The sequence below is a fragment of the Larus michahellis genome, chromosome 8 (genome assembly GCF_964199755.1).
Source record: "Larus michahellis chromosome 8, bLarMic1.1, whole genome shotgun sequence".
Taxonomy (NCBI): Eukaryota; Metazoa; Chordata; class Aves; order Charadriiformes; family Laridae; genus Larus; species Larus michahellis.
The window spans coordinates 23379783-23405175 of NC_133903.1; the positions used below are offsets into that span (position 1 = coordinate 23379783).

Below are 25393 nucleotides of genomic sequence, written 5' to 3' on the forward strand. Positions count from 1 at the left end.
CTTGTCAGAATGGCAGCCCAGAGGTCTCTCATCAGCTGATAACGAGGAGTCCAGTGACGTGGACTCTGCTTAACTTGGAACTGGCCCCAGCCCAGTTTGTGGCTAACTGGCTGCCTTCCCCATGCGAAAGGTCACCCCAGCAGTTGGAGGGAGTAAATTTGGTGAGTCAGGCGTCTCGGAGTTTATTTCAACCTAACTGTAGTTCCTCCATGTGAGGATTGCCATTTTCATTGTCAAGCCTCCTCATGTAACCTGTAAGGTTTTAATTTCATTTTAGTCTCTTTAATACATGTGTAAGTGGCCGTCTGAGAACATACCACACTGGTACCAGGCTGTATGGCCATTCTTTACTCATTTCTGCAGGTTCCCACTGCATTTTTTGGCTTACAAGGGCCACAGCTATCAGATGGGTCCCTACTAGAGTGAGCCTGGAATGAATTTGATAAATGAATTCTGCGCATGCATGACACCAACACACTCATTGCTACAAGTGTTTCTTTAACCACTGCTCCCTTATCAGCATGAAAAACAAGTATGTTGAGTATCTTGGGCAAATACACTTGTGCAGATGCTAGGAGAGCTACGAGCATTATCAGCAAACTGGTTCAGGAATAACATTTGCAATTCAATACCCTTTGAATTGCTGTCAGTAAAATGCTCATCTTTCCTGAAAGCCTTAGGCCATCCCTGCTAACTCACTGACTCTCCTCTCTGAGACCACATCAAGATCTGTCACTGTGACAAAGTCCACATAGACTTCCCACACACACCTTGCCCTCTAATTTATGTCCTACTGAAGTACTAGGAACATAAGAAGAGGACAAAGCAAATGCTGACGGGCTAAATAACAAAATCTGCCCTTCCCATCCCCAGACTGGTCTGAAATATTTCTCACAGAAGTGACATTTATTAGGAAATAAATAAATGATTAATAGCTGTGCAATTATGTACTGATGTCGTAAATAAATAGCTTAAAATGAGGAGCGCACGTACAGCAATAATAATTGGCTTTCCTCATATCAGCATGGGTGAGTGGGACAAACCATGCTGAGAATTAAAGGGCGTTTCAGTCCTTGCTGTTACAGAGAGCAAAACGGCCCATAGCAGCAGCAGGCCTTTGTGAAGGGGAAGTCCATCTAGCAGGAACTGTGGTGAAGGATTGCTCTTGAGCTGTCAGACGACAACCGTATAACGCTGTGGTTTCCAGTCACTCTGACGTTGGGCTGCTTACAAGTCAATAGATATCTGATATCCAAGTTGACCTCCCTTTTCCCATGCCTTTCCTGCCACTTGACTTCTACTCCTCAGCTCTCTGGTGGTGTTTGAGGAGATATCCTAGAAATAAGGACAAACGGAAAACTGTGAATAGGACCTGTATGAAACCGTTAGGGGAAAAGATCCAAAGAAGCAGAGCTTCCCAGCGGTGCCTCTGCACTAGAAACAAACTTGTTACCAGATCTCCTAGATAAACTGTGCAGAGAGTGGGTACATTAGAACAAAAGATTTTTCTTGCTGTTGGAAGATGAGGGACAGTGATGCTAGCAGATGATTTTCCCAATCCCAAAGTCCAGAATCCAAGTGCAATAAAACACAGTACCACTGCAAGGAAGGCGGCAGCTGTCTTTAATCTCTGCTTCGTATCACTGCGGAGGAATTTTGAGTGGGCTTGAAAATTTCTGTTTAGATTGTCTCCGGGGTGATCCAGCGACTCCCAGGCATGCTTGCTGGGCTGGAGAGCTGACCCCCCGGTGTAACAGAATTTGTCCCAGGGACAGTGCACATTTACCCGGGCTGCTTTGTATACCCCTTTCTTGTGTGGGCTGCAGAAGCTGCACTGTGCTGCCGAGGTGTATGCCGAGATCCCACCGCAATCTTGCATGGCTGCTGCTGCCTTGCACACAGAAGAACGTTGCAGTGTCCACTTTACCCCTCCCACCCTCACACAGCTGTAATAAAAAACATTAGGGTTTGCTGTTCAGCACACAAAAATAGCATTGCATTTTTATAATGCCTTGTAAATACTGGGCAATACACTTCCTTCTTTCTTACTTTTTTTTTTTTAAATTAACTCTTGGCCTACACTGACTTCCCTTGCTTTGACTGACTCTAGCCCAAGACTGCAGATCTGAGCAACTGAGATAATAATGTGAAGGATCCACATTAATAGTGATAAATGTAAATTCCTCTTTTGCTTTGAGAAAGTCTGCCTCGTCTACTGGGCCCTTAGGGCCATCACTCTGGAACTCCGGAAAAAAATGCCAAGAATTGAGAGGTAGAAAAGGGGATAATATTTGTGTCTGTAGTCTCCACGCACCATACCTCTGAAGGTTTTTCATCGTGTAACCTACTTTTCCTATGACAAAGTTTCGACCCAACAAACAAGTTGTGATGAAACACTGAGACTATGACTAAAGAACCGTGTGCTTCTGTGAGCAAGGGGCGATAATGTCCCTTGTTAGGAAGTTGGGGGCTTTCCGCATAAGGGATATGCAGTAGGTCTAGCTACCTGAGCTTTGGACAACGACTGGATAATACATGGAAAGCCGTTGCTTAAAATGGAGATCAGAAGATTACTACCAGACTGGAAGGTGAGTAAGAATCTGTCTGAAAAGGAAGGTAGCAAATTGTACTGAAACATGAACTGCAGTTCCGAGATCTTGTTTAGCATTTATTTTGATCTCAGGATGAACGGTGCAAGTGTGCTAAGAAGACTGCTTAGGACGCAAATTTGGGAGCCGTCTTCAAACACGGAGGGACCAGAATATCTTACAAAATTAATTAAATGACCTTAGAGGCTGGGATAAAAACAGGCGTTTGGGTGGGGGAAAAGGAAGGAGACTATTGAAAGTAGATATAGTAAGACAACTGTGATGTTATGGTTTGGAGGTTATAATTAATAATTCACGGTGTAGAAATGCACGATGGAATCCCACCTGGCCTATCAGCCAGCCAAACAGTGGGCACAGCAGGGCTGTTCTGCATGCAACTATGCAAACCATACTGGAGCCACGGGAACACTATGCAATTTGCATCCCCTTTGCAGGGACGGGAAGAATTTGTTACCCGTATCAGGTATTTTAATTTCTCTAATGTGCTCCAGATCAACAGAAACCCTGAGGAAAATGAACTGCGCAGTTACATGGGCTGGATTATTTGCTTACTGGGAACAGAGCTGATAAGAGACTTTTGTGGGTTTTGTGCCACCTCAGGCAATATTTTGGAGGGTGCTAATTGCCCTGGGAACATCATCTGCACATTTCAGCATGTTATTCAGAGGGCAGCATCCTGTGATGACTGGCATTTGCAGCTCAGTCCATAATGTGTGCTAGGCAAGCAGGACAAATCCAATCCTGAATGAAAGGAAGTTTATCTGCATCTGAGGATTTTAGTAGTATGTTCCCAGCAGAGCTTGTGTGGGGCTTGCCTTTACTTTATACTAAACTACAATGCAATGCATCCACTTGGGAGTTCGGTATATTCACTCCCTCCTGAGGCACCCGGTTTGCCAGGAACAGAAAATCAAGACAGAAACAAAACTTTTGTTCATGAATGTATGCTGCAAATTGTGGAGGTGAGAAATTAGGTAAGACGTGCATTAGGTAAGACTGAGTCACAGTCCTTCCTGCTGGTTCCTCTCTTGTCAAGCACAGATCTCTGGAGACAGAAGAGTCCCCTGCAGCGCTGAAGGCAGACAAGAATAGTGCTGTAAAATCCCCTGAGCCCTGCTCTGCCTGCAGCTTTAGTGGGTTTAGAGCACAAATTTATCGTAGTCATCAGAGCACGCAGATTTCTGAGATGACGTGGGCAAATCCGAAGTGATGCTACACTGCCCTTGCAGCCTTGAACACACAGCTTTGGCTGTCGTGAGCAGAAATCCTTTATATTTAGTTCAACGGAGTATTGGAGAAAGTTGTTTTTGTAATATTATCTCTAAAACACAAAAACCAGCTCTGTGTGCCGTTTCCAGAGCAATGTCTTCACCAGGTAATCTGGGAAGCAGCTTTATCAAGCCACATTGCTTCTGTTTTACAGTGGGAGAAACCAAGTCAAGGAAGGAAGGAGACCTGCTCAAGACTGCAGAGCAAGTCAGTATTTCCCGACACTTTTGTTTGTGGGGTGCTGCATCTATGTCCTCGGACATCTCAGCTACAAACTAAGGTCCCTCTCAGACCCTGTGGCCTGGCCCGAGGCTTATCTTCAGAGGTGGTGCTCTTGTGTTTCCCAGCTCTCCTTGCTCTATATGAAGTGTAGTGATTTTATGGCCTGGCCCTCTAGGCGTGTTTCCACTTTGAGGCGATAAAGACTCTGTAGAGAGCAGCAAATTCCAAATGGGATAGTGGGATTGCTGCCAGTTGGGAGGGTAGGCTTGGCCCACGCCACATCTTTCCTCATAGCAGATTAGAAATATCAGCACTGGTTAAATTACTGCTTCTTCCCTTCCTGGATTTAAAAACTGATTCAAACAGTAGGAGAAGCTGGGGAAGAGATGATGCACCATAACTTGTGATTTTATTTTTTGCTAAGAAGATTTGGGAACTCAATTTTCAAATAGATTGTGCTCTTAAGTAGCATGGGCCAGGGACCTTAATCCATGACACACACACCAAAATTTATCCCAGGTAGAGAAAGGTTGGAAGGCCAAGAAGAGCTCTGGTGGAAATTGCTGCAGTTCAGAACTTGTTCTCCTGTGCCTGCCAACACTGGGATCTTCCAGATCAGTTGCTTCTGCAAATCACACCCCAAACAGACCTGGCCCCTTCCACCTCTCTTGCATTTCCATTCCCTGAAATGTGAGCTTTAACAATTCCATCTTTTACATTTGCATACACCTTCTGGACACTTTTGAGCCGATAGGGTAATTTTAAAGGTCAGGCTGAGTAGTAAAATGCAGGGAATTTAAAAAGACCTCTCTACCCTGGACACCTGAAGAAGGAGAAATCACTTTGGGCTAGATAGCGACCCGATACACAGAAAAGTATACCATAATAATGCCGTGGTCCAGAAATCAGAGCCACCCAAAGCAAATTTTCAGCTTCCATTGTCCTGTCTTCTCCCCATGTCATATTTCCAGAAGAAACAGCACACAGTCTCATTCACAGTACTTTAAAGATACCAGAAAATACAGGCAGGAGATAGCCTGTAGTCACACAAGATTCAGGATGCCTATCTCTTGTCTCTTTCTTAAATCATGGATCCGCAAAACAGGGCTGGAAATCTTGCGAAGACTGAGACATCTGCTCCTTTTATCTGAGATCCCAGGGTAGAATGCAGATGTTTACCTGTTCAGAGTACATCTAGCTTGATTACATTTTTTTCAGATATTAAAATGGTTTCAACCACTTAAATTTTAGTGGGGACAGCACTGGTTTCATGCTCCCCCATGCAGCTTATTATGTTTCAGTAGCGTCTCCTTTCAAAACTTACTGTTCATGCAATGTCAAACAAGTCACCATCACCTTTGCTGGTATGTGGAAAGTGGCAAAAAACCTCCTGTCAGTAATAGCACTTCCATCCTCTAAAGCTATGCTTTTTATGTGCTGACCTGTATCCCATTATCTCTGCACAGATATTACTTTTGTTTACCCACCACATCCATGCCCTGAAGGCCAGTTTTACAGCAATTCTCCCCAACAGTGCAGCATTCAGGTGCAATCTCAGTGTCTGTAGTAATTATGTTTGAAGGTTAATGTTTCATGAAAATATCAAAGTATTTCTGCCCCTCAGCTTTACTGACGACTTTGGTAAAAGCCTAGGTGGTTTCTTTTTCTTGTTTGTTTGTTGTGGTCTAATAGTAATGTGTTTGGCTGCCTGATGCTTGTTTCTACCCAGGGTTTAATCTACCTGATAGAACTTAAGTGAAATATGAACTGTGGTTTTTGGTCATCTTTGGAAGGTCAGAGGCTATGAATGTCTTTTTCTCCCTGAAAATTCCCCTGAGTGTTAAAGGAATATTTGGGGTTGTGTTATCAGGCTGTTAAGTTAGTTAAAAATTTAACCAAAGGCCAGAAACAGGGCCTGTGCTTGTGACGGAAGGGCAAACCCCCAAAATATTTATCTTCTGGCTTTGCTATATGACATAAAAAAGGGAAAACTGAAATAATAACTGTTCTGGCTGTAAAGAGAATCCTTTTTCTTAGAAATTTGCCTGCCATACCTCTTACAGGTTTTGTTTTCCCTACACAATGTGGGGAAAAAAAAAACCTTACATAAAAATAAAATTCCTGCATTATAAAAATTGACAAGAATCTCCTAAACCACCAATAGCACTACTCAAAAGGTAGGGAGATGCACACGGATTGAGGAAGAATGGGGTTACGTTTCATCAAAGGTGCTGCTGCCTTTGCTCACGGTACACTCAAGGGGTCCGATCAGCATGCAGAAAGTGATCTGTTTTTCTTTATCTCCAATTGATGGGCAACTGAAAGGTTAGGGTTAGGGATGCTGCCGCTCTAAATTATGCAGAAGAAGAGAGAGATCAGTGAGAAGGAACACATTCGATTCCCCGAAGCACTACTCTAGCAGCCACTTGCCCAGTTACCCAGTTTGGTTGGGTGTTGGGAGTCACAGCCCAGCAGCTGGTTATTGGATTCAGCAGGGGCAGAGGCTCAAAAGAAGACAAACCAAACTGACCAGGAAAGGTACACCTCAGCTAACTCTTTTGGCTTTATTGCATGTTAGAAATGAAAGAAGTTTGTCTAGCAACGTGTCCTCTCCATGCAAAGGTGGAAGGCACCACTGACAGCGTGGTGTCACATCGCGGGGCCTCAGAGCACAAGGGTAAGAGCTGAAGAAGTCAGGCTGCTTGGGCAAAGAACAAGTATTTGACAACTGAGTGTTATTTCAAAGTGCAGGGTTCCCAAACAACCTTGGCACTACAGATTTGTGCTAGCAAGGGGTCAAATTTTGAGGGTTCATTAAGGATAAAATGCCTGATGAATTCAATCAGTTCTGCCTCTTCCGGGTGGTGTTCCTGGCAGCAGAAGCAAGGTGGGGATGGGGGGGAATGGCTGCAGCCAGAGCACAACCTTTGCTTTCAGGTTCCCTCAGGAAGCCTCCTTTCGCCTGTCCTGCACAACCCACCTTTTCTCCACCTTCCTGCCACTTCATACTGACATCCATACATGTCTTCGAGCCTGCCTGAACTGGCTACTTCTCTTTCTCCTGTAAGTAAAACCATCATAGTGCTTTACTTGATGCATTGTACGAATTGTTACCGCATATAAAACTAGCTTTATCTGGTTTTGTCCCTGATGAGCTGAAAAATTAAATAGCTGCTATAAAATGTTGTGAAATACTGGTTTTACAAGTTAGATTTTACGTGGGAGATGAAAGGCTGCCTGAATTTTTTTCATGTTGTTTGTGTATCATTTTCAAAACTTAATTGACGAATGTGATGTAGTTTGATAGCTAAAAATATCATACCAGTTTTGTGGTTGAAAACGTTATTAAAATGAAAATAAATATGGGCTTCTGTACGTAGGTGAGAGAGAAAGCGCACAAGGGAATGCTTGAAGTGAATAGGTTTGGAAGCTTTTCAGACAGGAAAAAAAAAAACACAACAGTTTTTCTTACATGTAGCACACATTGGTTTAAAATCTATTTCAGACTTTGCATATGTTTTAGCTGAAAATTAGGCACTGTGTCTAATTATGATCCCAAAACCCATGGACAAATGCTACAGGCTTAATACTTTGAACTGTAAATATAACAACAAGAATGATACTCACATGGGGGTAATAAAGAGGTAAAAATGAGCCACACCTTCCAGAAAGTTAAGAGCGAGCACCTGGGGCAGGTAGGAAGGGCAGGAACAGTGATGAGAAACAGAATAAAAATTCCTAACATTTCGCAGTTACACACAGGACTTTGGTCCATCTAATCCAGAACCTGCTCCCCAGAGAGTCATAAATTGGTGTTTCGGTGCTACCCAAAAAGGATAATGCATCTAGCTGATGGTGACACTGAGGGTTTTTTGGGGTGAGTGAGGTGGTGGTATCTGCCTGACCCTTCACTTGTCACAATTTTATGCCTTGGAGTCTGAGAGCTGCTGATGGCTATTTGAGCATTAATTAGGTCAGATGTGAACTATTTAATTTTTGGCCAACTAACAGAGCTGGAGCTGGCTTTAAGTTTCTCAAGGTCCCTGTCATTCAAACTGTAAAGTTCATTTAGAGAGCTGTTCTGTTCTTGAAAACTTGGACAAGAAAAACTTTCCTTAAAAGCATCCCCAATTCTAAAAGGAGCTTCAAGAGTTACGTCAGAAAGTGGTGCCTCACGAGACAAATAAAAAAAAAATAATTAAAAGGCAGGCACAGAAGATAGAAAAGAGAAGTTTTACCCCTTAATTGCTCACCAAATCACTGCAGAGAGAGAAAAGGCAATGGTGCTATGCCTAGCCAACTGTTTATTTGGAAGATGGTTAGTGAAGAGAAACGTTCAAAATTTGCAAATACCAAGGAGGACGGTGGTGACTAATGTATATAACCTCAGAATAACGATTAGTCCACAGCTTTTGAAGGAAACAACACTGTTCAGACCTGTAACAGCTGTTACAGAGCGGTGTCCAAGCAGAGGTCTCTAGTGCTTCAGCTTAAAAACAAATCGCGTTGTATACCTGCGGGGTAGCAGGTACCCAGATCACGGCCAGAGGAAGGTTTGGAAATCTTCTTGTTACCACTGGGTGGAGCTGAAGCCCTTTTTGTTCAAAACTGCTCCTTTCGTAACTTCTCTTTCGTAGAGAAAAATTGTGAATCAGGCTGTTTACAGATCGATTTGGAGAGTTCGTTATGCTGATGACCTCATTCTTCTGCAAGGGGAGGTCAGTGAATGTATTTCATGGGGTGTGAGGGTTCTCCAACAGTATGCAGTTGTTTGGACCTAAATGTCAGGCACAGCCAGGACTTATGATGAATTTGTAACGCAGTCAAACAGTCATATAAAATCATTATTGTCTTTAAATGCCTGTAATAAACCAGCTAGAGACTGTGACCTGAATAAGTGAAGGGAAAATACAGCTGAAAGAAACTTACCAGGGTGAAGAATGTGTGTGTTAATAAGTTGTCTTTGTTTCTCAATTCGGCTTTTCTGCTCTTAACGATTTTGAGTGACAGCACTGGATCCATAAAGGACAAAACAGGAGCTTGGATCAGGATAGACGTAAGGAAAATAGGACATGCTTTGAAAGCAAATTCCAAGCAGATGGGCAGGGCAGCAGGGGGGTGAAAGCAGTTGTCCAGATCACTTGGTGCTCATTACTTGTTCTTTGTCCCGTCCTGCTTAGTTGGGCTGCAGCTCCCTGTTTTCCGCCTGCAACCAGACTCCCCTTATCTCATTCTGATTTCTCTTCTTAGTGTTTTGCTAACTGCCCTGTTTTCCCACAGCTGCCTCAGACCAGAGCCCAGTCTCTTGAAGTCTGGCCATTTGTGCGATGGCAATTTAAGAGCTTTCTGCCCCCACCTGTCCTCATTGCCCCTCTCCTGGAGGCTGGCTGATGCCCAGCAAAGGCAGCACAGTGGGCTGTATCTGTTCTGTGCATGCCACGGATCACCATCTAGACAAGCAGCTTATAATGCTAGCGAGCTGAGCTTCCTGCAATGTGAACCCTGGTGGTCAGGAGCTCCATTTAATGATCCCTGTTGGATTTAGCTATGGTGGCTGAATGTCTCCATGCCTCACTGCTCTGAGAGCAGAAATGTCTTCAGAATCCAGCAGGACCGTGGCTTCAAGCTCTAGCACTACAAAGGTCTGCTGACACAGCTGTGCCAAAAAAGGTTGTAGGTGTAGATGTACTACTGTAGACCAGCACATGCTTTTGTTGCCTTGATTTATGTTGTTCAGGCCACGAAGAGACATTCACATTACAAACAACTGCGTCCATGGAAGACCTTATTCTCCTCTTGTGGCTTGTTCCTGCTGTTCTGGAGGCTGCAGCCTCCTTTATGCATGGGCAGAAGAGATTGTGCCCTAGCCCACTTCAGGCATGGTCCATGGAGTGAGTTAAAAGTGCTGATGAAAGTGGTTAGTGTTAACTCATCCAGCTTTGTCCAGAGCATGAGACAATGCTCACAGGATTTATTCTGTGGGCCCAGCTGTGGGGTGGTAACTCCCAGCTGGCAGATGCTGATGAACAATTGTGAAGCAGAACATCTTCAGTCAGCTCAGCCAGAAGGATGTCTGTCATTGGCCTGGGGAGATGGGACAGCTAATTTAGCAGAAAAGCTCTTCCTGTTGGCTGCGTTGCTAATAGAAAGCCTTGCTGACAGAGCTGTGCTGGTACAGGTACAGCTGTGAAGATACTGTGGTGTGGAAATATCCCTTGTTTCACTTTTGAAAAAATTCTGAACATTTTCAAGATTTTCCCTGACACACCCCATCACCAGTCTCACCTCTTCTCCGCTCGTTTCTGCTCTTCTGTGTAAACCCATGTCAGAACCAGCACACACGGTGCACCCCAACCACCGAAGGCTTCTGGCTCCACCTGGTACCACTCTTGAATACACTAAAGAAGTCAGACATCTCCTATTTTGGTCCATATTTCCCCTGTACTTTCTCTGCTTTACCTTGGGTCTCTGCTGATATAATTAGAGTAGACCAGCATAGTATATCATTAGACTGTGACATAAAATGCATGTTGTAATACAGCTTATTGATTGAAACTGGTAGAGGTATTGTCTGAGATCATAAACATGCTCAGATATGAGGATTGTGATGTGACTGTAATCTTTGCACCTATCCCCTGCCCCATGTGATGATGAAAAGGGATAATTATTACACTTGTTAATAATTTAGGAAGCTAAGCAACAGCACCTGGAAATTAGGTGTCAATTTTGCAAGATTTCCACAGAATGAATAAGGACGAAAAATAGGTCAGGCAAAGTTACACTTTTGTCACTTTAGAGAGGGGAAGGGATTGTTTTTAGCAAGAAGAAAATGCTTTCTCTGCCTAGCTATGCAACACAAGTAGGTAGCCATAACAGATGAGCTTTATTACACATGATTGCTCTAGGCCTGCCAGATCACTGATGCTTTCCACAAACACTCTGCAGAAGTGTCGATTGGTTGGTGAGTACCTGTGCTGGCAGTCTGTCTGTAGTGATTTGAAGGGTCATCTTTATTTTCTCCTCTTGGATGGGAGGTATTGTAAATTCACGGGGCTGCTGCATTCTGGCATAGATTTGCTTAGTTTCTGATAGTATTTTTCCAGAGCAAACTTCCTAAACCGATGTTTTTCAAAATTTATTTTTCTGTGCTTTCAGTACTGAAGAAAAAGAAAATATGTGAGACGTATACTCACATACTCATACTCTGTGAGACAACAGGGGCATGTTAGCACTACAGAAAGTTTGTGCTGATACACAATTGAATAGGTTGTGACAGACATAACTCTAAAAAGAGCTGGAGTGCTGCGCTCTGTGCTGTCTATTCTGCTGTAGCTTTTATTACTGGAATATTTCTCTCTCTCAGTTTTTAATTCCCTGTCCCCATTTAGGCTGACAATGTGGATCATGGGTGTCTAAAATGGCTTTCAACAGAGGATTATTATTGTTTATATTTAAGAATACTATTTAAAATTTGAAGCCAAATTGAAGAGTTGCGACATAGGGTGTGTATGTGTGGTATCTCTCAACAGTAAGAATGTTAAAAGCAAATCTTCTATTTGTAAAAATATGTCATTACAATTCTAGCCAAGGAAAGACTGCTTTTAAAATTAAAGACCTGTATTCTTGAATCAAACTGCTCAATTACCTTTCAGTATACAGCAGCCAATTAATTGCTCTGCCTTATGTAATTTTTTTTTTTTCCTGGATAGCTTGAGGACCTCTGCAACTGTTCCTTTCGAGCTTTGTGGCGAGCGGGGCTGTTGTGGTCTGAAAAATAAGCCGTCAAACCACATGTTACCAAACCACTTATTACCAAAATAGAAACCACATGCCTTCCTCACCCTGCATTCCTCTCTGCAACAAGAGCAGCATCTCTCTCTGGACAAGGAGTTGGGACGACCTTACAGGACATAGTAGATTCATCTCTGATCAGCTGCATTAGTTTTTATGGATGTCAGGGGTTGATGAGTCAAAGCATCCCAGCAATGTGAAGTTTGTATGTATTTAAGTTCATGCAGGATGAATATTTAGTCAAACAAAGGCTGGTGTTGGGAGTGGTACCAGCGTAGTAAGTTTTTATTCTTTAAATAGAGGATGGCACAATGACTGTAACTAGAGATCTCAAATGCAAATGGAGTGTGGAGACAGACCGCGTTAAGAAGGTAGGCCAACTCCTATCATCTTACCCTTATAGGGGAGGGGACAGTTTTCCTGGGGTAAAAAGTGAATCATTGAGAGTTTTCCCTCTACCCCATCACCTAAAAGAGTGCATTCTGTAACTGCATCAGGAGTCATTTTCCCAGGCTCTGATAAGCTTGAGTAATTTTATATTTCATATTTGAGTTTGTCATATCACTTTATGTTCCTGAAAGAGATAATAGTATTGAGTCATATTTCTAAAAAACATCTTTTCCAGTAGCTTTTAGATTTTACTGTAGGAAACTATAAGGCATTAGAAGCGCCTGCATTTCACAGCTGATAGGTGTTTTCACAGCCTCAGTTCTGAACAGTGGGAAGCCTTCTACGTTATAGAAACCTCAGTTTTACATAGATGCTGGTGGGCAGGAATCCTGCTGGATGGTTCTCAACGTATGTGTGTTTACACTGATAGAGATCTTAGGGGGTGGTTTTGGTTTTTAAACCATACCTTTATTTCAGTAGTATTGTGTGCAATTTATGATTCTGAGATGCCTTTTTTAAGTTTCTAGAAAGGGGGTTGTGAGTGCAACTTTTATAGCGTCTCTGTCAAGAAGGATGTACCAGAATGACTCTTTATCTAGAAATATCAGTATTTTCAATTGGCCCCATGAAGGAGCGCACTCAGTACTGGCTGCTTTTATTGTAGTGCAACTACGAACACTTTTTATACATTTTAGTACAGGAACCAGTCAGTCAGTTCATCCACTCAATATCAATATTGTCTCAATAAAGTCTCATCTTAGCGTTTGGTCAGCCTCAGCCCTTAGGTTAACTTTCTGTGCCAACAGGTTTACATAATACATAAATACACTGGTACCTGTAATAATGTAGTGTATTACTTCCTGAATGCATTATAGGCTCTTAAGCACTTAATCAAATTCCTTAGGATTATTTTCTGCATCCTCTTCTGTGGGCAGGTTTCTATACCAGTTTGATCATTTTCATCTGCAGACTGCTTTTTAACTTGAGTACATATGGAACTTTTTGTTCTGCTGTTGCAAATCCTGTGGAGGTATATCTGCTCTTAGGAGCAGCTTGCCACATGCCACATTTGACACTGTTAGGGCTTCTTTTGGTTTAAAGTAATCCCTCCAGTAATATTTTTATACCCTTGATATAATTACTCTACATACCACTACAGTAGCTGTATTTCAGTTCATTCCTGTTCATTTATTTACATGGTTATAAAGCTTTTTTTTTGAAACTCTTCTACTTTGTAAACATTTTAGGATACCCAAGAAAAAAAAAAAGAAAAAAATGCTATCTACCATAAACAGAGCATTTTCTGGCTGTATGCATGTTCATGCATTTGTTTTGGTTTTAAATTCCTTTTCCAATTTGTAGTGAGTGCAATGCATTACTGCAAATTGCTTGCCTTTGGCAGGCGTGACACTGAACCCTTGTACTGATCCTTTTCCATGTGTTACGATTTTTTTTTTTTACTTCCATTGCAAGTAAAACTCTTTCACTCTGTTTACCTACCCTAACATTCTGCCTTCAAATCTGGTACGTGTTTTTAATCTGAAACGCCGTAGTTCTGTTAGTTCTCGTTAAATACTTCTGTATGAAATTGCTGCAGCCACCAAATGTGCTCTGTTTTTAGCCGTGTCCAGCTTGCAGTCACAGTAACAGTCTGTCCTTATGTCTGTACGTGGCAGGATCTGAGTCAACAGGAAATGTTCCTTCTTCATTGCTTTGTTTCATCTAACTTTTGTTTAAACATCTATAGTTTATTTTTCAAAAAAGACTTATGCAATTAAGAAATCCTCGTGCTTCTAAGAGTTAGAGATTATCCACTGTCAGAAGCCACTAGATCCACCACCTGTCATCATTTTGAACTAAGCAGTCATGGACAAAACTCCGGGGAAGACCACTTCTGGATCAGGTTTAGAGATGCTTTGTCATTTTTCTGATTTTTATAGATTCCAGCTATTTGAAGCTGAACTTTGTAAAGCTTTTGTTTCGTTTTAAAAATACAGGGGAAATTAGATAGAGGAACTTCTTGCTACTGTTATTCATGATTGCACTTACTTTTCTCTATAACAAGCAAGCAGTCATTGAAATCTGGGTTAATCCAAACTGGAAAGCTCACGGAAGTGACCCACATAGTATAAAATCCACTCTGTACCCTTCCCTCTAAGTTATACATGGTGTAGTCCCAGTTGTGTGGATTCTTCAAGAACTGAATGGATCCTGGGAAATCTTTAAGAGTCAATTATCTCTGAAACCTGGGCTAGATGAAGCATAGTAACCTATATGAGGATTCAGACTTTGGAAGGTAAAACCAGTAGTAAATTCCTTCCAAATTTGAACTGTTAGCTGTGTTAGTAAAAGGAGTTGGCAAAGGCACTAGACTTCAAATGTGAGCTTACTTGGTAAAACCGCAAGGAATATGGGTCCTTACTGTTGTATGACTTAAGAATATACATATTCCTCTTTCCTGATACTATTTTTCAGAAATCTTGGAAAATTTTATAGCTTCACAAAACAAAAGCTGCAAAAGTCATCAAAGACATGTATTGCCTTTTTCTTTTTGGTAACACTAAAATAAGAAGGCTGCCAGGTATTTTTACAGGGTTTTTTTTGTAGTCTTAATGGCTGCATCCTGACCCTGCTGAAGTCACGTAGCTGAGTTTACACTTTGCCAAGCACAGGTCTGGGCTTGCATTTAAGCCCAGACTTGCCTCCAAAGCTTGGTGTTTACACATTAGCTTGTGCTCAGGAATAAAGCTTTGTCTGATCTCTTACACACTAGCACAGCATTTTAGCGCAGGCCTGGGCTGTCATTCCTGTGCCAGTCATAAGTAGAGTCACATTGCTGTCCAGAGCACAGCAGATAGCCCAGCCTTGATTCTTTGTCAGCAACGTGTAAATGTTTTCCATTTCCACTTCAGCCAGGCTAGTGGCTAGCCACGTGCAAAGACAAGATGTGGGAAGTAGAGGTCAGCAGGGGTAATCCTGTGCTGAGACCCTCTAGTATCACAGGACAAAGCCAAGCAGTTCTAAAGCTGTTTGGCTGTAGAAGGATTTCCCAGGTGTCAGGAGAGCCCTGGAAAGGGTACAGCTGTGTAGACAGCTGGAAATTACCCTAATTTCTCCTCCAACATAGGAAAGGGCAGGCAGTGAAAAGGGCATGGCTGGAGCACTGCTGCATTCTGCATATCCCCCAGGACCACTGCAGCTAAAAAGACTTCAATTTACTCTTTGGGTCCCATCTGCTGTCTGGAACAGAGGAAATCAAGTAATCACTGAGAGGCCTATCTGCCCGCCGTGGGGACAGACTGGGCAGCATGGCAGGGTCTGGGTGATGAGCCTGCGGTGTCTAAACAAGCACGATGAGGTTCCACTGGACTTTGCTGTGCTCTGATTCCGCTTAGCAGCCAGGCACTGCGATGCCAAGGGGTTCTGAGGCGGAAAATTCTTACTCGGTGCCCAGCCCGCTCCTCTGAGCAGAGGGGAGAGGGAGACTGAAGAGACAGCATGATGGGCTGCCCGCTGAAATGCAGTTGCTGGGTCAGATTTGAGATGTACCAACTCTGATGGCCCCTTTAACTAACAAGCTCCAAAACTATGAACTTCTGTGGAATTGGAAAATTAATTGGGTCAGCACAGCGACGAATGATCTGTGAGACAGTTTTGTTGTTTGGAGTCCAAGTACCGTCTGCATTTGTTTTCTGGCAAATGATTATACATTTTCGTGGATAATTCTTCAGCTTTTATTTGAGTGTTTCAAGTATGTCTGCCTCACTTATTTGTACCATTGAATCCCTAGCTGAAAATAAAGCTGATTTAAAAAAAAAAAAAAAAAAAAAAACAACAAACATGTTGGTGATGGCTTACAGAGTGAACTGCAAGTGGTGATGTGTATGTCCACGTGTGTTCCAGAAGTGCCACAATACATACCATACAACTGCCATTTATATGAATGTACCGATAACGTATTGAGAGAAAGATGCAATGACTAACATTAGTTTCCATCTAGAACTAGAAGTATAGCAATAAAAAACCAGGTAACTGAAGTATTAAATGCAGCACACTCCAAAGACTAAAAAACATGCACTACTACATTTAGTATGTAGTTAAGCGTAAGAATCGCACTTATTGTAATAATTTGCTGCATCCCTTCAAATGCAGCAAATAATCTGTGATAAGTAGGCTTCAGGAAAGTGATGCAGAAGTTAGTTTACAGAGGTGCTAATGTGCCTAGTACACCAAATACTGTAAGGTATGCTTTGGTGACAGTGTTTTGAAACCTTTCTGAGGCAAATGATGGGTCATGCTGATAAAAATGGCTTCATAGTAAATTTCTTCTTTGTTTAAAAATTAAAATTATTATTTTATCTAGCTTTATATTCTGATCAGAAGGTATTGATGTACATTTTCTAATAGAATTAGGGTATTGATTACTGTTACCGTAGCCTCATCTGAGACATGATAGCTAGCCAAGTGCATGCACTTGCCTTGTTACAAACTTAAATGAAATGGATTAGATGAAACCATCTTCAGTGACTAACTTGTTTTACTGTACTGATTAATACAAAAGTTTTAATTATCAATAACATAATTTTCCCATCGAAAATCTATTTGTGCACATGGCATTCATTAGAACAATTGTATTAACAACAGCATATTGAGAAAATAAATAAGAATTTATGCACGTATTTAGGTAATTACAAAAGAATTAATGGAGAGGAAGATTCCTTCTAATTGAGATTCTTTACATTTTGGCTTCCTAAAAATTTATCTAGCTTTTCATGTCCCATTGCAGTATACAGTATGTCAGCTACAATGGAGGAACATATTTCAGTCTTCTGTTCTGATGCACAAGTTTTGTCTCTTAGTCAGAGATACTTTATGTCCTGATCACTACTCATACTGTTCCCAATGCACAAACTAGCAGAAAATTCACTGAGAATGATTTAATGTGTTTTTTGGGAGGAATTTTAATTTTGTATTGATGAAAAGTCACATCTGAGGGTCCTGTATAGAAGTCTGTGGGCATTAACTAAATCACTTTGCCTCTTTATTCAATTGTCTAGTATGTATGTGGAGCCAGTTGTGCTGTAACAGCAAAACCAATGTGTTTGCGACTGAGGTGGACAGCAGAGAGGTTTCAGGGATTGCTAGGTTCTTCTGCTCTGAACAGACTCACCTCCTGCCTGTCAGGACTACTCTACCTCTATAATAATTTATCATTTTTTAACTCTCTGTGATGCTTTTTTTCCATTAGACTCATTTAACCGGAGATTTTGTTTTCCATTTTTTGGTATGCTGTACCACCCATAGGTATTCTGTCTGCATTAAGACTTGCATTTTTGAAAGGTTCTGTATTTTTATCTGTTTCCCATTGCAGTTGTATAGAAGAGACAATTCCAAGTTGTATGCGCACATAAAATCACAAGCTTTAAATATATTTCTCGATTTTCATGTTTAGTGAAACAGGCAATTGAGAGAAGACCTCTATTTCACTTAGTACACTTTTTACTAAAGTTGTCTCTTCAGTCTTATATTAAAGCCTGTGGTTCAAAACTCTTGACCTAAGTTAAAAAGCATTAGCTGTTTGTCACAGTTATAAATCTCACTGAGAATAAAAGGCCTTAACACAGCTGTGTTGAAAACAGCACAGGGGGTTTTTCAAAGACCTTCACCTGCAAAATTGGCATTCTTGTGACCTCTGAGATCTGGCTGTTATTTACTGAGTTCAAATCAAAGCTTTCTTATGTGTTCTTCAAGGTTTTTTAGTAATATGGGATTCTGAGCCTGTTTTGTTCCTCCTATTCCACCATATTACAACAGAAGTTCTGGAGAACTGAATGCCCTGGGAGGGGGAAGCCGTGACCTGCAAGATGACAATCAATAGTATGTGACAGTCATTTGACGCCCCAAAATCCCCTGTGTGACTTTCTGTCACTGATGAGACTGACACCTCACATTTCCTACCCAGCAGCTCTTGAGTCTAAATGTTACTACCTCATTTAATCACCAAATCACACTACCAAGCTGCTGCTGTCTGGTTTTTATTTATATGCATGGGTTTTTTTCCTAGCTTGCTTTCACAGAGGATCACTGCATTGAGAAATAAGTTTTAAAAAGCCTGCTGATTTTTCAAGGAGCCTGATGTTCATACTACACCAATGCGGAATTTCTACTTAACATAAAATCTTATGTAAATACATTGTGACTTCTGTAGTTCAGTAAATCTGCTATCTAGATAAACCATTCTGTTGCTTCTCCTATTGGTGTCACTAGGTGAGCTCACTGGGCCAGATGACACAGAAGGGCAGCTCAGTATTTCCCAAGTGAGGAACCTGATGTAACATGCTGTTAGCAAGTGAGGCGGCATCAAGGCAAGTATTAGGCAATGAGACGCGACAGTGTCTGTAACGCCAGGATATCCCTACACAGTGTGAGCGAGTTGCTAGGCAGTGAGCTGACAGCCCACTATCGCAAGCACTTGACAAATGGTATGGTTCTTGACGTGCTTTCTTAGGATGCAAAAAAAAAAAAAAAAAGCCTTAGTGTAAATAGACAGGGGCAGAGCTTTTTCAGAAAGTTAGTTTCCCAAATCTGATCCAATTTCAATGATTATTTTTTTTCCTAACTTCCCAGTTTCCCAAATCTGATTCAATTTCAATGATTATTTTTTTTCCTAACTTCCCTCGCTCTTTAGTAAATTCCATTCTTTTCATCAAACAGACTAGACAAGGGAGCAAAAATAATTAAAAATCCTGTGGAAAATACCTTGAAATTTTAAGTGGAAAGGTGATTGCAAGCTGTCTCCCAATTCTAAGACTCCCCCCCAAAAAATCTTTCTTTGCAAATTCAGGATACTTGGGAGCTCTGCAGATGTTGCAAGGAATGGGGAGGAAAGCACTAATGCTGGTCACCATGATTCTTTTGCACCTTTTAATTGCCAGACATAATCTGCATAGCAGACACTGCTACTCAGTGAAGCATTCCTTCCACATCTATAGTTTCTCCCCTCTTTGGATGAATGCGTGTGGGAGGGGGGATTAGTGCATAGCCATATGGGAGGGAGCTAACAGAAGAACAGTTTCTTAGTGAGCTGTGCTGCGGGAGTGGTAAAGAGACCGCAAAGGGATAAGGAAATGATGGAGGAGGGGAGAGGACTCCAATGACACTTAATGGAAGTGATGCAAAATTCCCTCGAGGACACCAAGGCTATGACCCTTTTGCATGCCTTGCAGACCCCAACTGGAGAGGCACTTTAAGTAATTTATCAATTCAAACTCCAGAATGTTTTTTTTCCTACTTCATGGGATTTTCCACTGGACAAGAAGGAGAAGGATGTGCATTACTTAATGGGAAACTGAAATGAAGGTTGTTTGCTTGATATTTCTTCTGTAAATCAGCAGGCTGGATCATAGCTTTACATTTATAATATATTAAAGCGGGGGATCAGCTACTTTTAAAGACATCGTTCTTCCTCTCTGGGTACCAAAAGCCTGGAAACTCCTGAAATGAAAGGTAGGGGAGGGGTAAGTGGTAAGGGAGGGAGTGGGTTGTGTGGGAGCAAGCCAGGATGTTATACTGTTTCCTTTTTCCAAGATCAAATCCTCTTCTACAATATTTCCAAAGCAGCTGCAGTCTTAATGACCTAGCACTGAATTAGTGACCCATCAGTACTTCTCAGTTTAAGAAAGCTGTCATTACATCAGCATTCGTATCTCTGCCCAGAACTTCCACGGTGTGAGAAAATCCTGACACCCAAATCAGCCCCTGCTTTTCATCTATAGAAGGAAATCTCAGCAACAGAATTCTTCAGATTGTCTCAGATCAACAAGAAAGAGATGTCCCACTGAAATCTGGCATATCCTCTGGGATCTGTGGGAGTCAAGGACAGCTTTCCCCAGGCAGGCAGCTTTTCCAGCCAGCTGCCTAGCTGCATGGTCTTTCTCTGCGACACTACATGGGAACTATGCAGAAGAGATAATACGTTCCTCTGCCGATTAATTTTTCCTGGCGTATTTCCATGGGCCTAAAGAGCATAAAACATGTGAAGATGTAGGAGGCAAGATCTGGCCCTGTGTATTTTCCTGAAAATCTAGCTCTGTTCTGCACAACTTCTGGTGGTTCTCTCCCTTTATTTTTTCCTGATAAAAACAGAAGTATAAAATTGTTTTTGGTTTTTTTGTTTTGTTTTTTGTTTGTTTTTTTTTTTTTTTCCCTAAGGATGTTTTTTGAGCTATTATACATATTCTGTTATTGTTTTGGAAGTGTTGCCTGCTTTATCACACACTGGCATTTTTATTCCCTTTATTCTTACGGGTCAGTAGACCAGCTAGTAAGTCTAATTACCCTCATTCTGTTCTGCTGCTTTCGACAGATAGGAGCTGTAAACTGGGTAATACCTTGTCAGTATACTTCAAACCTCCTGCCTTACAAGCATCCATCCAACCTGCTGCCTTTTCTCATGGATCACTGTGCAGCAATTGGTTCAAATACCTGTCTCCAGTTACTTAACAGAAAGAAATCAACAGAAGAAATTGATTAAATTGAAATGGAAAAGTCTTGAAAGACGTTTCCTACATGTGTGAATCCAAACTATAAACACTTAACTCAAAGGGGATTAGAAGATAAAGGGAGAAACAGAAGACCTTTTTAAGATCCTTTTTTAATGTTATTTTTCCAAATACACATCGACATAAATTTCACATATGCACCTGCTTGTTCCCTCTGCCTCAAAACAAAATTGGTACAGTCTGACTTTTTAATAATATAGTATAAATAACTGGTAGTAAAAAACCCAAAGAACAGAACCAAGGACTGTTAGCCTTGAGGATTTTCTCTGTCTCCAAAAGGAGCCTACATTAAATGCTACAACAGAATGCATAATGTACCTGAACTTTTTGCAAAATATATAAAGGAGAGAAATGTCTCTAGTCAGTGATCAGTTTATGCTGTGAAGCAGCACCAACACTACTGCTTGCAGTTCTCCCTGTCAGCATGTTCTTATTACACATGTACATGTCTAATCCTTAAAAAAAATATTCTAAGCTTTTTGTTTCATTTGCTGAACTATTTGTTGTCTAGCACAGAGTGACAGAGCCAAAGTAGTACACTGCGTTAATATGCATCCAGAGAGAGTTAATGCAAACTTCTATTGTCTCTTTATTTGACAAGGTGTTTTCTCTTTCTCATAGTATGTGACAGAGTGTCACTCCGCCTGCGACACACAGAGGTTCTCAAATTCAGTTTGCTTGGACAGTATGTATAAGTCGTGATTGTTTTGGTAGGAGCAACTGTACTAGTTTCCATGCAGGTGAAGGCATCTTCAATTCCTCCATCTTCATTCCCCTATCGTTATACAAGCACACTCATCAAAGTAATATCCCTGTCTTGGCTTTTGCACGGTTCTCTGGTACCTCTCTTTGTCCTCAACATCATGCCTTGATCCTCAACATCATGCCTTGACCTGCATGGACAGTCCCAGAATTCATCCCTTTATCCAGCTATTTCTAGTCCCACTGGCTAGCTGGTATCCAAACGCTATGCAGGGTTCACAAATTATCGTGTGTGTATAACTATCTGGAAATCCCAAGTAAAACGTGCATTCAGTACTGGCAGCCTTCTTCCTGAAAGGGAATTTTGAACCTTATCCTGTAAATGATCAGGCTGAGAGAATGGGAGCTGTTACTTACGACAAGCAATATTGTAATGAATAGTGGCTCTTAAATGCCAACTATTTTAAAACAAGATATGACATGGGCAACGTAAGCAATGACGAGCACATCAAACTTTCTCTGCATTGCCTTTCTGCAGAATATTACGTCATGTTCAAAGTGTTAATCCTTAGCTGAGGTTGCTCAGTGATCTAAGCTCAGTATTTCTATATGAGAACCTCAGTCCTGGAGGCAAAATTTACCACACTCATCAGACACAAAGGAGCCTTCTGCTTTATAGGTACATTTCATCTATGAGGCAGCCAGGGTGAATTCCTGTAAGAATTAAAGACCATTGGGAAATTCTCTAATTTCTGACTCAAGTTCAATACGTACCTCTTCAGTTTTATCTTCTCTACATACTAAAAGTATCTGTAGATATATATAAAACACAAAGTGTAGCAAACCAATGTGGCTTATTTACACTTCTCCAGGGAGAGAACAAGACAGTAAATCTGTCCAATTTTAGTTGCTGTTCGTCCTATGCTGAGAAGTGTTCAGACCATGTTGGCAAAAGTGATATCTTAATCTGTAGTATACAATAAAATACTCCAATTCTACATTATGTTAGAATAATTAGTGGCAAAGTACTTATGCAATTCTCAAAAGATAATTTAGAATGGATATGTCATTTTTCAAGGTGTAATACTCCTCTGAATCTCAGGTATGTGTTTTTACTGATATTATGTGGCATACAGCAGTAGCTTGAGAGGACACTGTAAGGCAACAAACTTAGATTTTAGCAGTGTTGTGTGTTTACTTCCAATGTTTTTATCTTTTTAGAATTCACCACTACATCTTTATAGAGGGTATTAACCACAAACTTCATCCTAACAGTCAGAAGCTCTCTTTATAGAATAGTATAGTGGATTGGGTTCCTTGTCCTCGTGATATATGGCTCCTCTTTTGAAAAATAAAAGAAAACTCTGGAAACATATTTCATCTTCTCACATATTTAGACTCAGATTTCAATCTTTAAATGACAACTTCCCAAGCATATCAGTAGGAAAGGATGATATGCAAATGAAAATTAGCATATAGATGTCAGTTTTGGCCACAGAATCAATCAGACTGCAGTAAAAGTCCATGGGTCCTGATGGGATGCACCCGAGAGTGCTGAGGGAGCTGGTGGAAGTCATTGCTGGGCTACCCTCCATCATCTTTGAGAGGACCTGGGGAACAGGCGAGGTGCCTGAGAACTGGAGGAAAGCCAATGTCACTCCAGTCTTCAAAAAAGGCAAGAAGGAAGAGCCAGGGAACTACAGGCCGGTCAGCCTCACCTCCATCCCTGGAAAGATGATGGAATATCTTGTTCTGGACGTCATCTCAAGGCATGTGGAGGAAAAGAAAGCTATCAGAAGTACTCAACAGGGATTCATCAAGGGGAAATCATGTCTGACTAATCTGATAGCCTTCTATGATGGCATGACTGGATGGATAGATGAGGGGAGGGCAGTGGATGTTGTCTACCTTGATTTAAGCAAGGTTCGACACGGTCTCCCACAGCATCCTCATAGGGAAGCTTAGGAAGAGTGGGCTAGATGAATGGACAGTAAGGTGGATAGATAACTGGTTGAAAGACAGAGCTCAGAGGGTCGTGATTAGGGGCACAGAGTCTAGTTGGAGATCAGTGACAAGTGGTGTTCCCCAGGGGTCAGTACTGGGCCCAGTCCTCTTCAATATATTCATCAATGACCTGGATAGAGTGCACCCTCAGCAAGTTTACCGATGACACAAAGCTGTGGGCTGTGGCTGACACACCGGAAGGCTGTGCCGCCACACAGAGAGACCTGGACAGGCTGGAGAGCTGGGCAGAGAGGAACCTTATGAAATTCAACAAGGGCAAGGGTAGGGTGCTGCACCTGGGGAGGAATAACCCCCTGCACCAGGACAGGTTGGGGGCTGACCTGCTGGAGAGCAGCTCTGTGGAAAGAGACCTGGGAGTCCTGGTGGACAACAGGATGACCATGAGCCAGCAATGTGCCCTCGTGGCCAAGAAGGCCAAGGGCATCCTGGGGTGCGTCAAGAGGAGTGTGGCCAGCAGGTGGAGGGAGGTCATCCTCCCCCTCTGCTCTGCTCTGCCCTGGTGAGGCCGCACCTGGAGTACTGTGTCCAGTTCTGGGCTCCCCAGTTCGAGAAGGACAGGGAACTGCTGGAGAGGGGACAGCAAAGGGCTACCAAGATGCTGAGGGGACTGGAACATCTCTCTCATGAAGAAAGGCTGAGGGATTTGGGTCTCTTCAGTCTGGAAAAAAGACGGCTGAGGGGGGACCTTGTCAACACTTATAAATACTGAAAGGGTAGATGTCAGGAGGATGGGGCCAGGCTCTTTTCAGTGGTGCCCAGTGACAGGACAAGAGGTAATGGGCACAAACTTGACCATAGGAGGTTCCACCTAAACATGAGGAGGAACTTCTTTACCCTGAGGGTGGCAGAGCACTGGAACAGGCTGCCCAGAGAGGTGGTGGAGTCTCTGTCTCTGGAGACATTCCAAACCCACCTGGGTGTGTTCCTGTGACACCTGCTCTAGGTGACCCTGCTCTGGCAGGGGGGTTGGACTAGAGGATCTCCAGAGATCCCTTCCAACCCTATGGTTCTATGATTCTATGAAAAGTATAGGTGAACACTGGCTAAAGCACACCCAATCTTTTTGGAATTTGCTTGCTGAGTGTACTTTGAAGCCTTTCCAGAGTATACAGGAAAAATCTCTTCAAAATTTCAGAAGTACAGCAGCCGTCTCCAGCTGAGACACATTTATAAACACTAGACCTTCTAGGCCAAGTGCTCCATGTCCGATGATTTTTCTTAAGAAACAGGCCTTGCCTCTTATTTACTTTAAAAATATATTTATTGGGGTTTTTTTAATCTTTTCATTTAACAGAAGCTATTCTGATGGAAGCTAAAGTGATTTTTTAGCATGGATATTCTAAGGCTGTGAAAATGTCATGATTATCTTTTCTGTTTAAAACGAAATTTTGAAAAGTCTCTACATTGCCCATAGTATTTATATTGGTATGAAAATTGTTTCACAGCTTAAGAGAGAATTTGGATCTAGAAACCTGGATGATTTCACACATGGGTTTTTCAGTTCTAGTAGAGAATATTGAAAACTTATGTGGATGTTTTTCTAAATGTTGTTTTGTCTTTTTCTTTTAATGTCAATGATCTTTAATAGTGTTTGCTAAGTCCTAACATTCAGCATTTTCTAGATGTCCTGTCTCTTTAACTGAACTCGATCATCCTGATAATGCTTGATACACGCAGGAAAAATGCAGTACCTGGAAAACATGGAGTACCCGAGACATTATCTCTACCTTTTTTGTTCACTTGAAAATGAGTAACTAAAACTATATTATAACTTGGCTTCCTAATTTTCATTTAAGCAGGTATGGAGCATAGCATTGGAGTACT

General features: G+C 41.8%; 1 protein-coding gene across 5 annotated transcripts in view; it reads left to right on the forward strand.

Moving 5' to 3' along the window:
• Window positions 1-8748: 8748 nt before the first annotated feature.
• Window positions 8749-25393, forward strand: part of RALGPS2 (Ral GEF with PH domain and SH3 binding motif 2) — a 149814-nt gene continuing 133169 nt past the window's right edge. For 2 of the 5 annotated variants that reach the window (XM_074598794.1, XM_074598802.1), the window contains exon 1: window positions 11981-12262. Coding sequence is in view for 3 of the 5 variants with exons in the window: in XM_074598790.1 (XP_074454891.1) it covers window positions 12203-12262 (60 nt within the window). In the remaining 2 variants the exon portion in view is untranslated. Of the gene's footprint in view, window positions 8819-11012; window positions 11062-11809; window positions 12263-25393 lie in introns of those variants that run through there. The other 3 variants (XM_074598790.1, XM_074598791.1, XM_074598792.1) reach the window with 3 other exon arrangements.